General features: G+C 36.7%; 1 protein-coding gene across 1 annotated transcript in view; it reads left to right on the top strand.

The window, feature by feature from the left end:
* KLHL20 (kelch like family member 20) overlaps positions 1–12,388 on the top strand; it is a 36,793-nt gene extending 24,405 nt beyond the window's left edge. The window contains exons 7-12 of the mRNA XM_006172571.3: positions 2,368–2,551; positions 4,345–4,488; positions 5,740–5,873; positions 6,773–6,981; positions 8,496–8,602; positions 10,844–12,388. Of these exons, the coding sequence (XP_006172633.1) occupies positions 2,368–2,551; positions 4,345–4,488; positions 5,740–5,873; positions 6,773–6,981; positions 8,496–8,602; positions 10,844–10,928 (863 nt within the window). The 3' untranslated portion in view covers positions 10,929–12,388. The remainder of the gene's footprint in view (positions 1–2,367; positions 2,552–4,344; positions 4,489–5,739; positions 5,874–6,772; positions 6,982–8,495; positions 8,603–10,843) is intronic.
* Positions 12,389–12,714: the final 326 nt, after the last annotated feature.

The raw sequence follows: 12,714 nt of genomic DNA, 5'->3' as shown, positions 1-12,714 counted from the left end.
CAGTTCCCTTAGTCACTTGAATGACAACTTTCTATTTGGTAAAACTTCTCACTAGGTCTACCTTAGTCCCTTCAGGCTGCTACAACAGAAAGCCATAGACTGGATGGCTTATAAACAACAAATTTATTTCTCACAGTTCAGGAGGCTGGGAAGTCCAAGATCAAGGTGCCAGAAGATTTCGGTGGGTGAGGGCCCGCTTCCTCCTTCTTCAAAGACTGCCATCTTCTCATCTTCTTGCTAAGTCCTCATGTGGAGGACCCATCATGGTTAATGGAAAAAGAAAATTAGAAAGCAATAATGGATTACTAATGTCACTTTGTATATGAAAGATAACCTATTTTTAAATAATACTTTTTGTTTTTCTGATTATAGAAGTGAATACACATGCAGTATAGAAATATTAGCACAGAAATACATAAAGAAGAAAAGTTAAATCATCTGTCACCTCTTTTACACTAAAGTTTTCATTTTCACTTGTAGAGAAAAGCTATTAGGTCTTTTCCTTTACAACTGGTTTTGGTTTTCCCTGCTTTCGCAGTCTTTTTGTGCTGTCCAGATCTGAACCCCATTCTTGAGTGATACTGTTCCACTGACATTATTTTAGATCTTGACACATCTGTCTCTACTTAAAACTTAATTCTCATTTTGCTTTGTTTATTGCAATTTTGTTTTCATTATCTGAAATGCCAAATTACCAGTTCTCACTTATTTGGTGAAATGAGTCTTCCTTTCTTCATCCTGGAAGCCTCAGAGCCAGCTTATAACAGCAGTAGTTTTTCACTCGGGAGCACTTTACTCCCACTGATGTCTTCCGGCTTGTACTCTTGTTTTCCATTAGGCTTCTTGATGCTTCTCAATTCTGTATTTCTATTTTGTTTGGGATTTTTTGTGTGTGTTCACAGCTCAGTGATCCTTATTCCAGATACTTTATGAAAGTTGCCTATTTTAAGGTAACACTTTTTGACCAATCTGCCTTTGAAGTAATTCTTTTTAGAGTTAACATCTCACACATATAAAACTGTATGTCCCTCTTTTAGCAGTATTTTTCCTTAAGTACACCATTTTAACACAAATTGAGAGTTCCGGCAGCAAAAACTGTGTGTACACCTTATTTTGCTAAGTACAGTATACTCTGCTTATAATAATAACTTAGATAATTCTGTCCCAGTAATGCCAACACCTGCTGCCTTGGAAATCATAATGCACAGAAAATTGCCATGAGGCAGTGGAATTGAACAACCCCTTCCTTTTCTTGTTTCCCCAGTTCACAGGAAAGATTTAAATTTGATTTCCTAATGGCCTATTTTTTTTTTTTTTAGTATGGAAGAACAGTTTATGAAGTGATATTAAATTGATTTGGAGCCATGTAATCCAATAAAAAGCTGAACTTAGTGGCTTCCTTTATAAGACTGTGCCTGAGGGTTAATGATTAGGCTATTTGATTTGTCTCAAGTGCTTATAACTGTCAGATTTGCAGGTAAACTTTATTTTGGAAGATGTTTCTCTGGTACTGAAACTCCTGGCATACATCCAGAACAGAATTCAAAGTTAAGGAAATTAATATGTACAAAACTTACTGTGATTTAGTATTCATTGAATATCCTAATTTAAATGAAACCACAATAAAATAAAATGTATGCAGCACATTGAGATTTGAAACAAGGAATTGAGTTTTCAGATCCGTCTAGAAGGTTAGAAACTTGATTCCCATTTTAGTCTGGCTCAGGAGACCCCCTAGAAGCCATTAGTTTGCAAATGTTTTGAAGTTACGATATCCTTAGTCTTCACTTTCTAAGCTCCAGAATCTAGCTCTTATTTTAGATTAAAATAGAAATGGTTTTAAAGAATAACAAACTAAATTTATCTGCTACAATTACATTTTTTTCAGGGAGCACTCAGAGCCTTTATGGAGCTCAGTTTGAACCTGTTGTTCTGAGTATTCCTTATGAAAAATGTGATTTCTTCAAAATGTCTTCTGATCTTAAATGTCACTTTTAAATTGTTTTTTCTTAATAAATAAGGTAGTTTGCAGGATTTCCCCAAGGTTACATAGCTTAGTAGAGGCAACAGTCAAGTCCTAGTTTTCTAACTAAATGCAATGTTGTCTCCATTAAATGCCACATTCCCTCCCAACCTGATTTGGTGTCCTTGCCCTCCTCTGTGAAATGACCTAATACTAACTTACTTAGAAAACTGAAGATACAGCAATCCCAGTGGAGTAAGTAAAAATCATAACATGTTTTTAACCTGCTTCCGGAGGCATTTGGTAAGTCAAAGAATTAGGTCACAATTTAAAGATTAGCAGTGAGTGATACATTCTATGCTTTAGGACAGGTATTCTCCTGACCGTTTCTGTTACTTCCCCAGTTGGTGGCTGGTGCAGTGGAGATGCCATTTCCAGTGTTGAACGATATGATCCACAGACCAACGAGTGGCGAATGGTAGCTTCAATGAGCAAAAGGCGATGTGGAGTCGGGGTCAGTGTGCTTGACGACCTCTTATATGCAGTGGGGGGCCATGACGGGTCCTCTTATCTCAACAGTGTTGAAAGGTAAGTAAGGACAACTGGACATCTTTCTCTCTACCATTCATCTTGTTTTGTTTGAGATGTTAAGTAGAAGCAGATGTGGCTTGTTGCTTTATATCGTGTCTGCGGCACTAGTTGACAGCCTAGACCACTTAGTGTGACGTACAAGTCCTTTATGATCCGACCTCTGCCTGTTTTCCCAGTCTTTCTCACCTGGCACACCACTGTTCCCTAAACATGCTAGTGCAGACCCTCCAAACTGCTTCTAGTCCCTTGGACATGCTATCCTCTTTCATGCCTCTTTGCCTGCATACTGTTCCTTCTTCCCCCAGAATAGGAATATCACTTCAAGATTCAAATGTTACTTTCTATATAAAGCCTTCCCTGGCACTGTAAAAATAAGTTAGTTACTTCTTCCTCTGATCTTTCATAAATATTTTGAACAGACTTGTACCTACCACATTGACTATAATTGTTTGTTGAAATGTCTTTTCCCATATCTGTCACAAAGCCTGGCACACTGGAAACCTACAGTAATTGATTTTTTAATGACTTCTAGCTTCTTGCTCTCACACACCCTTTTTCATTCAGCTGTGTTGATTTACAGTAATTCTTGACACTTCCCAAACATGAAGCTCTGAAGTATATCAAGATCTAGAGATATAGATTGTGTAGCTGAAAAGAAAGAAAAAACAGAGGGATCAACTCCATAGAAGTTTAAAAACACACACACACACACACACTAAAAACAAGTTGATGAGTTAAATAAATAAAAGTGGAAATGATTAAATATTTACAACTTAGTAACAGTTGAGACCATATGTAGCAAAATGTGTGGAATGTAACTAAAGTAGTAGTCACAGGCAAACATATATATTATAACTTATCTGCATTCATTTGAAAATAAGAAAGATGGGGAAAAAAGCAAAGAAAATAGAAAGAAAGAAATTAAATGGAAAAAAAATTAATGAAATTAAAAACAAAATGGATAAAGATACAAAAAGAGCAATTTGATAGTAGTTTTTAAAATTAAAAATGAATATACCCTATGCCCCATGATTCTGCTTCTCATCATCCATTTGCACAAGGAGAAATATATAAGGGTAATCATTGTTTTTAATAACAAAATGTCAGAAACAACTTAAGGATAATATCAATAAGAATATGATTTAAATAATATATGACACATGCACTATAATGAAGTAGTTCAAAGGAAAAATCTAGAGCTATATCTATTATCATGAACAGATCTCAGAAATATGTTGAGTGAGGGGGAGGGAATAGCTCAGTGTAAGAGCACATGCTTAGCATGCAAGAGGTCCTGGGTTCAATCCCCAGTACCTCCTCTAAACAAACAAACAAACCTATTGTCCCCCACCAAAAAAATTTTTAAAAAAGTATTTGAGTGAAGAAGCAATGCCTAATGTATGGCATTATTTATGCAAAGAAAGCATGCTTAAAATATAAAGAAATATATATGTGGATAGATACCTATTTAAAAGTATTTTACTGAAATGCCTTGAAGGATATACACCAAATCAAAATGGGAAGAGACCAGAAATTGGGTGGAACTCAAAGGGAACTTTAGCTTTATCTATAACATCCTGGAAAAAAATTTTTTAAGAAAATATATTCATATATAACTTGTTTAAGTAAAACAATTTCAAAAAATAAAAACATAAATTAGAGTTTCATATGTTATTAATCAGGTAATATTTAGAGAAAGACTATGTTGGTATTATATCTCATTGAATATGTAAACATAACCAGACTTTCTTTGTGTAATATAAACTCTGTTCCTGACGTGTTCTTTGCAGGTATGACCCCAAAACAAACCAATGGAGCAGTGACGTGGCTCCTACAAGCACCTGCAGGACAAGTGTTGGTGTGGCGGTGCTTGGAGGCTTTCTCTATGCTGTGGGTGGCCAGGATGGCGTGTCTTGCCTCAACATTGTTGAGAGGTGATTTTTTTGTCATTTTCAAATTTTTTTATTTACACGAATACAGAGGGCTCTTTAAAAGAAACAATTCAAGGGCACAAGGGGATTCACTATTTAGTAGATTTCCCATGAGCTTTAAGGAAATAGTTTCCAGTTAACCTTAAAGTCTAGGAAGATGACCAATGTAACCAGGTTTTTTAAATTATGTGTTACACTGATTGAGCCTAACATTGAAGCATTGGGATCATATTTTAAATTATATTTTATATATGATATCAAGCATACCATGTCTAAAATATGTTCTGATTTTTTTCCCCAGTACTTGGAATGACTTTGCCGAGACTTCCTCCAGAAAAATGATTAAAGTAATAATACTTTGTCTAGCACATCTTATAAAGACTCCAAAGTATTTTGTATATGGATTCTTATCGGTTCTTGAAGTGAACTTAGGGAAATCTTGGTGGGATTTATAAATCAGTTAATTTTGGTGAAATAGATTTTGTTCTTAATTTCTTGCCCCATTAGTTTTCTATCTTAGAGATTAGATTTTGGAGTCTTATGTGCTATGATTACTGGCAAGAACACACTATACTTCATCATCACTTCTTAAAAAGAAATGAATTTTTGAAATAGCATTTACTAGTTAGGTTACCATATTTAAGCTGAAGCACTTAACTCTCTTAAATAGAGATAAAGTTGCAGGTAACTCTTAAAGGCAATGCCAGTTCCCTTTTATCTGTCTATCAAGAAACTTACTTCCTCACTTTCAAAATTTTATGCGGCTGGTTGGGGGAGTGGAGGGAGGAGGAATAGCTCAGTGGTAGAGTGCATGCTTAGCATGCACAAGGTCCTGGGTTCAGTCCCCAGCACCTCCATTAAAAGAAAAGAGGGAGAGAATAAAACTCTATGCAAGAGGATTCTGGGAAGATAATAGCAGCAACAGCATAAATTTATAATCTCGCCTTGGCAGAGGAAAAATGCAGTGTTCAGAGTTCTAGCCCCAGCGTCTTAAGTCAGAGTATAGAAAATAGCTTAATAACTAAGGCACAAGTTCTAAGACTTTTTTTTATTTCTTTTTTTTTTAAACATTGAAGACTTTTTTTTCTTAATAACTAAGTAAAACATGTTAGATTCTCACTGTGCATCTGACCATAACAAGTCTATGTATCTAGCATATGTTTAGCATGATTTCATACCTTACAGAAAAGGCGTCACTTAATTAAAAAAAAAAAAAAAAAAAAAGCACGCAGTCTTTGGTTACTCTCCCTGCAGGTATGATCCAAAGGAGAACAAGTGGACTCGAGTGGCTTCTATGAGTACCAGAAGACTAGGCGTGGCCGTGGCTGTGTTAGGAGGGTTCCTATATGCTGTGGGTGGCTCTGATGGGACATCTCCACTCAACACAGGTTAGTCCCTTCCAATGTCAGTCTGGTTCCCCCAAAGCAGCATGTTTTCCTTAGGAGAGTTCCTCTATGAAATTATAAAAAGTCCAGGTTATCTTATAATTAATTAAGAAAAATGATTTCCCGCTTTAGGGGAGTACACCTCTCAGCTCTTCCCCAGCTCCTTCTGCAGCCGTAGTCTGCTAGTATAGTCCCAAAGTATTTCTTTCTCTTTTTTCTCCCTTTGCTTTGCAAGTTGCTGGGAATTTATAATGCATTTTTTAAATTATTTTCTTAATATGATTATTTTTCTCCCCCCAACCATATCTCCTCAAAAACAAACCAAAAAACCCCCTCTATATTATAATCTAAAAATAAATAAAAACTTGTAGCTATAAACTGGATTATGTGTTAGTTGTTTCTATTTAGAAATAATGGATATTTTTGCCTGAGAATATTGTCATTGTGACACTCATATCAGATTCATTGTTACACATCTTCTTTCCAGTGGCTCAGAACACAGTAGGAATATAGGCAGTAGAGTACAGGAGTACCGAGGTTGTCTGATTATGACAATAAACTATTAGTAAGGAATGGTGCTGACAGATCATATGGTCTGATCCCTTCATTTAAAGATAAGGAGAGTGAGGCCATGAGTGGCCCAGCTAATGAGTCATGTAGCCAGAACTAGAACCAGGTACCTCGACTCCAACACGTGCCCTTTCCAGCAACCATTCCTAAAAGAAGCCAGTCCCTGATGAAGAGTATAGTGGTATTGTCCAAAGGTAGATAAGTCCTCTGAAGCAAAAATCAGATAGCTTATTGAAAATATATGTTATCACAAAGCAAAGTGGCTATGAAGAAAACTAGAGGTGAGAGGGAATGATTGAACGGTCACTCACTGGCTTTTCTTTTCCCTGCAGTGGAGCGCTACAATCCTCAGGAAAACAGATGGCACACCATAGCCCCAATGGGAACCCGGAGGAAACACCTAGGCTGTGCAGTGTATCAGGACATGATCTATGCCGTGGGGGGCAGAGATGACACCACAGAGCTCAGCAGTGCTGAGAGGTACAACCCCAGGACCAACCAGTGGTCTCCGGTGGTTGCTATGACGTCCCGCCGTAGTGGGGTAAGTGCCCAGCTGCTGAAGACTTGGCGAAACAAGCACCAAGGGAGGGATGAGCACAAGGAGACTCTGACCCGTAAAGTACAAAACATTGGGACAGTAAGGAGATGCACTGTGTAGGTAAAACAACCCCTGCTACTTTTGTACTGGGAAAAAAAGTTAATTTCTCTTAATTACTGTTACCTCAAGTAGTTAAATATCCTATATCCAATCACATCTTTAATTAGAGAATGACTTTTTATGATTTATCTTGTAATCAGTTCCTCCTCTGAAAAGCCTCTCCCTGTCTTATCTACTTCGTTACCTAACCTCATTCGTACTCATTGGTATCTCAAAGATACATGCATCCAGCCGTATCTGTTAGAGCTAAGTGTTCCTACCTGATGTTTCTAGGTAGTTGGCACACCAGTACAAATGTTTAGGCAGAGACACATCTGGCTCCACCACCAAACTCCCCAAACTGGTTTGAGTCTATGCCATCTATTGTATAGGCCAGATCAGGCTGCCCTATGTCATGTTCTAGACCACGACTGACCCATGACTACAGGAAACTTCCTGGGCAGAGTATAGAATTTATGCGTCCTGGGACATTTGGCTCAGAGTGAAAAGTAACCCATAACCCACTGATCCTATCAGGAGCCCATCAACATAGGATAACAGGTGGGAGAACCCAGCTTCAGCCAAAGACTCCATAGTCTGAGGATAAAAGGGAGTGAATTCTGGTTTGCGCAGATCAGGGACCACCGCCAGTAGGCATCAGCAAGTCAAAGCATTCACATGCCTGAGGTTCTTTTCTACTGGGAACGAACAGCTTGTCTGTCACATTCCTGTTGTTTTCACAGCTACATTGTGTTGATTGTATTTTCACACATTTAGCAAATATTTATTAAGTGCTTACTGTGTGCTGGGAAAGCAAAAATTACTATGACTTGATTCTGCTCCTCAAGAAGCCCCCAGTTTAGTGGAAGAAATTGAAGTGTTTACAGCTTACTAGAGAAAACAAATTGTACACTATTGGCATGTGCATTGTAGGAGAACATGGGCGAGTTATGCTTAATGCTTTTGGAACTGTGAAGACACTTACCAGAGTAAGTCACAGGTAAGCTAGACCATGAATGAAGAATAAGGTTTTCTAGAAGAGGGAAGGAAAACACCAGCCAGGGAACAACAAGTACAAAAGTATGGAGGTATTAAAAAATGTTTGGTATTTTCTGTTTGGTCTAGCAATCCAGTATTACTGCTGCACAGAGTGCATTAGGAGGTGAGGCTACAACACGGGCTGGTGTGGCTTTCTGGAGGGCCTGAATAACATAGTAACAGGCAAATACCTAAAGAACTGAGAGCAGTGTAGCTCCCATAATTAGATTTTTGTGATTACTTTTCCCCTGTGTTCAAATAAACCAGCATGTAAGGCCATAAAGAATTATCTTTTATTAAAGAGATTTATCTAGAAACTGTCTAAATTTTCCTAGTGATTCTCTAGTTTCTTCAGCAGCCACTGTGTTTTGGTCCCGTAGGTTGGCCTAGCAGTAGTGAATGGACAGCTAATGGCTGTGGGAGGTTTTGATGGCACAACATACTTGAAGACCATTGAAGTTTTTGATCCTGATGCCAATACATGGAGGTAACCTTTAAGCTATGTTGCACATCACCTCACTGCTGCCTAGAAAGTCATGGGCTGGAGACAGTCTGTGACCGTCAAATTCAGGATGGTCAGTACATGGAACTACTTCTTGGAGTACTTTGAAAAAGGTTCAGAGTTACCATATTTGATGGTTTATTTTGACTTCATTGCTCTAAAGTGTCTGGCATCTTACAAAATTCTTCTCTTTGGTAACTGTCCAGTTTTATAATTAGAAATAGCAAAAACATAAAAAAAAATTCTTTACTTTGCTTTTAAATCCTTCATTGTCTAACATATCATCCCTAAGTACTTTAGTTCTTGTAAATACACATAAATCAGGTGACTCTTGCATGTATTTTAAATATTCAAAAACTTTTACAAATTTAGCAAAATTCTCTTAAACTTTTCAACTTAAAATCTTAAGTCTAAATCTTTGCTTAATCACACATTTTATACTTGATTCACAAACTAATCTGATAGATGCTCTAATATGCCATTCTCTTAAACACTAGAAGAACTTAAAAATGTCAACTATATAATTAATTCTCAAAATTAATATAAAATATTTACACCATGGGTTTGAGGGACCTTACACCTGTGCTAACTAATATCTATTCTAAATACTAGCTTTCTAAGAAAACAGTTTTACCTTCCAAGCATTTATAGGTTCCTTTCTCAGTAAGTTCAGCTTATTTGCCTAAACAAGTCTAGGGCAACCATTGCAGTGGCTGAGGTTGTACATTAACCAGATACCAGTCTGGACAGGACATCTGAGGCAGCAGACAAACATTCTGAAAGTTTTTTTCATTTTTCTCTGTTTTATAGTCACTGTTCCAAAAGGGGCAGTCCCATAGTCCATTCCCACTGCATTCTAAGTATACATTTTCCAATTTTGAGCCTGTAACTACCCACCCAGATTTTTTTTTTTTTTCCATTGGTCTAGAGAAGATTCAGCTAATGAATTTCCTGGGTTCTTTTTATAGTCTTCATCTCTGAGAAAGCCACAACTTTGATAGATATCAAAATGACATTCTTTGGATTCTGTATGTTTCTTGTGCTCTGTATGGCTCAGCGGTCACCAATACTAAAGGCAAACTAATGACCCTATAGCACATTTTGCTTCTGCATCACATTTTCACAACCTTGTTCATAAAGTAAAGATATTACTGAGTGTTCTAGACCCTAGGGATACAAAAGTGAACAAAGCAAAATCCCCTGGCCTCCTGGAGCTGACATTACAATGAGGGATAAACAGTGCCACACGAGGTGGCAGTGCTGTGGCGAAGAGCAGAGAGCTGGGGAGTCCAGGGAGGAGTGTCCATGTTAAAAGGTGGCTCAGGAAGGCCTCACTGAAAAGGTAACATTTTAGCAAAACCTAACAGAGGGAGGAGAGAGAATGGCAGTTTCCATGACTAGGAGCCTTTCACTTGTGGAATGTGTCCTTCCATATACAGCCTTCTATTTTCAGTAGGAATTTGGGTAAGCATAATTTGGGAACACAGCCAAATTTATTTCTGCCAATTAATGGCTATGATCCTATGTACGGACTTGTTTCTTAGTAACTATTACTAATATATGTTCGTAATATTTGACTAAGTCATATTCTTGAAATTCTTAAGGATCATCTGTTGAGAGATTACTATCTAAATTTTTGTAGTTACATAGTCCAGATTTAAAGCCAATTTAAAATCACACCTTACAGCTGACAGAGGATCTTATATTCTTTTCCATGGAAATCGTTAATTTTGAAGATGATCCTGTTCACATGTCACAAACTAGATGATGACTTTATTTAATCATGTCCAGTTTTGTTCCATAAATGGTTTGAGAAGGCTTCTAAGAGTACATACAAAACAAAAGGATAAAAATTAATAATTAGGCAAAGGGAAAATGTGGGAAATTATAGCCAGGGTCAAAATTAGATACAAAAATATAGAAAATGTGATTCTGTATAATTGTTAGTAGTCAGTCTATGAATAGAGTTACAAAGTTATAATGCAAACAATGGATATGGTGCTCTCTTAAAACAGTATCCTAGAAGTCAGAGCATTTCAGTCAGTGTCTGAAATAATTCTGCTACTTGCCAGTGCTCAATTCCAGCTCCTACTCTTTGGAAGAGACATATGACCCTAAAAATATTAGTTGTGATATAAAACATAGAAATGTGTTTATTAACCTCTACATTATGGAAGAAACAGAGCTTTTTCCATGTGAAATCTGATTGTGTTTCTTTCTTTGCAGGTTATATGGTGGGATGAATTACCGCCGGCTTGGGGGTGGTGTAGGAGTTATAAAAATGACACATTGTGAATCCCATATATGGTGAACATATGGAAGACAGTCGTGTATATGCTTCTCTGTATTCTGGAGAACTTTGACTTTGGAGCTTTGTATAGCTCTAGAAAACACTAAACAAATTTTATTCTTTGCCGGTGCCTCAACATGTGGAAATACAAATACAATGAAAGTACTTCACTTGCAAGATGCCACCTTTGCACAATAATTTTCAGTTCTGTGCTGAAGAATATTTATTTTTTGGTTTTAATTTATCATGGATTTTTTGTTGTTGGTTATTTTCTTCCTTTTTTTTCTTTTTTCTTTTTTTTGATTTAGCCTCCCTGCTACCAAAAAAAAAAAGGAAAAACAAAAAAAAGACAAAAATTTCAAACAGTGAAATCTTAAGCTATTGATTACGTTTGGAAGAAATAAGAAAAGAGGGCTACATATGATCTAGTTGTTGATTCTAAGCACTCCATCCACATGACTTCATTACTTACAGGGACTACCAGTGACAAAGTGTGCAAAGTGTTTTAGTTAGCCATCATTCTGTACCAAGCACCAGAAGACTTGAAAAGCTAAAAAACAAAACAAAGGAAACATCTCATTTATCAAGAACAATTCAAAAGGAATATTAAATCGACAAACCAGGACTCAAATGCTAAAGTTTTCATCAGTGGAAGTTCATAAATTGTTTCCTTCCATATGAACTTGTTTTCTGCTGTATTTAAAGTCTTATTTTCATACAGTTTCTGCTAGAGCTAGAGCTCTGCTCAGTGCCTCTACAAAAACAGCATACGGTTCTCTTACACTGTCTTGAGAATCCCCCAGTAGAATCATGCGCAACTCTGCAAGAGTTTCTGCTCAAAAACATTACTGCCTGAAGCAACTTTCCTTCTCTATTTCCTATTGCTAGACCAGCAGGGAGACACGTCCTCTCCCCAGCAGTGAATACTGATATGCAATTCACACTTGACGCTCAGGCCTGCTGAAGCTGAGGCTCACCTGTAATCACAGCCTCCAAGGGAATGAATTCTTCGGTCCATGTAATAGTATGCTAATGAGAATAATTTCAATAGAGGCATTTTATTAATAATATCTTGGTTCTTTTATAAAACTAGATACCATTATCCTCATTCTATAAAGCCACTGTTACTACTACTCTCAAATTGCACTTTCTGGTAAAAAGTTAATGATTTTTAAGGAAAAAAAAATGATAGATTTCAGAGGTTAAAGTTTGTTTTGTTACTGTGTTCACAGACCAGGTTTTTTCAATGTATTTTGCAGGAAACCTTTGAATAAGACTTTAACCACAACCAAAAGGAATAACCTCCCCCCTACCCACTACAAAAATGTTTGGCAACTTTTGTGTTTACATTTAAAGATCATTTGCACCTCTACAAGGAAAAGAAAATAAGTATTTGGTAAATAATTGTTTACATGTATCATTTATGCTTTTTTCTAGCATGTATAACTTTTTAAAATAAAGGTAGTACTTACCATAAAAAATTTTGGTTAATGCTTTTTTATGCTTGTATCTTTGCTAGTTAGACTTTCTGCTTCTATAGCATTTATATTTCCTATATGTAATGTTTTAAGTAATTTCAACCTGAAGGAATAAAGGGATTGACAGCTAGAATAATGAATTTTTATTATATTAGATTCATACAATTTTTGAGCTGGAAGGAGATTTAATAATCCTCTGGTTCAAATCCATTTATTTCTCTACCCTGAGACTGAAAACCAAGGGAGTCCTGCCTAAGAGTAAATAGTCAATGATAGAACCGACGTTTGAAATCATTCCCCAAACTCCTGCTCAGTTTCTCTTTCTGTGC

The sequence above is a fragment of the Camelus ferus genome, chromosome 21 (assembly GCF_009834535.1).
Source record: "Camelus ferus isolate YT-003-E chromosome 21, BCGSAC_Cfer_1.0, whole genome shotgun sequence".
NCBI classification, from domain to species: Eukaryota; Metazoa; Chordata; class Mammalia; order Artiodactyla; family Camelidae; genus Camelus; species Camelus ferus.
This window is presented reverse-complemented; position numbering and strand designations above follow the sequence as displayed.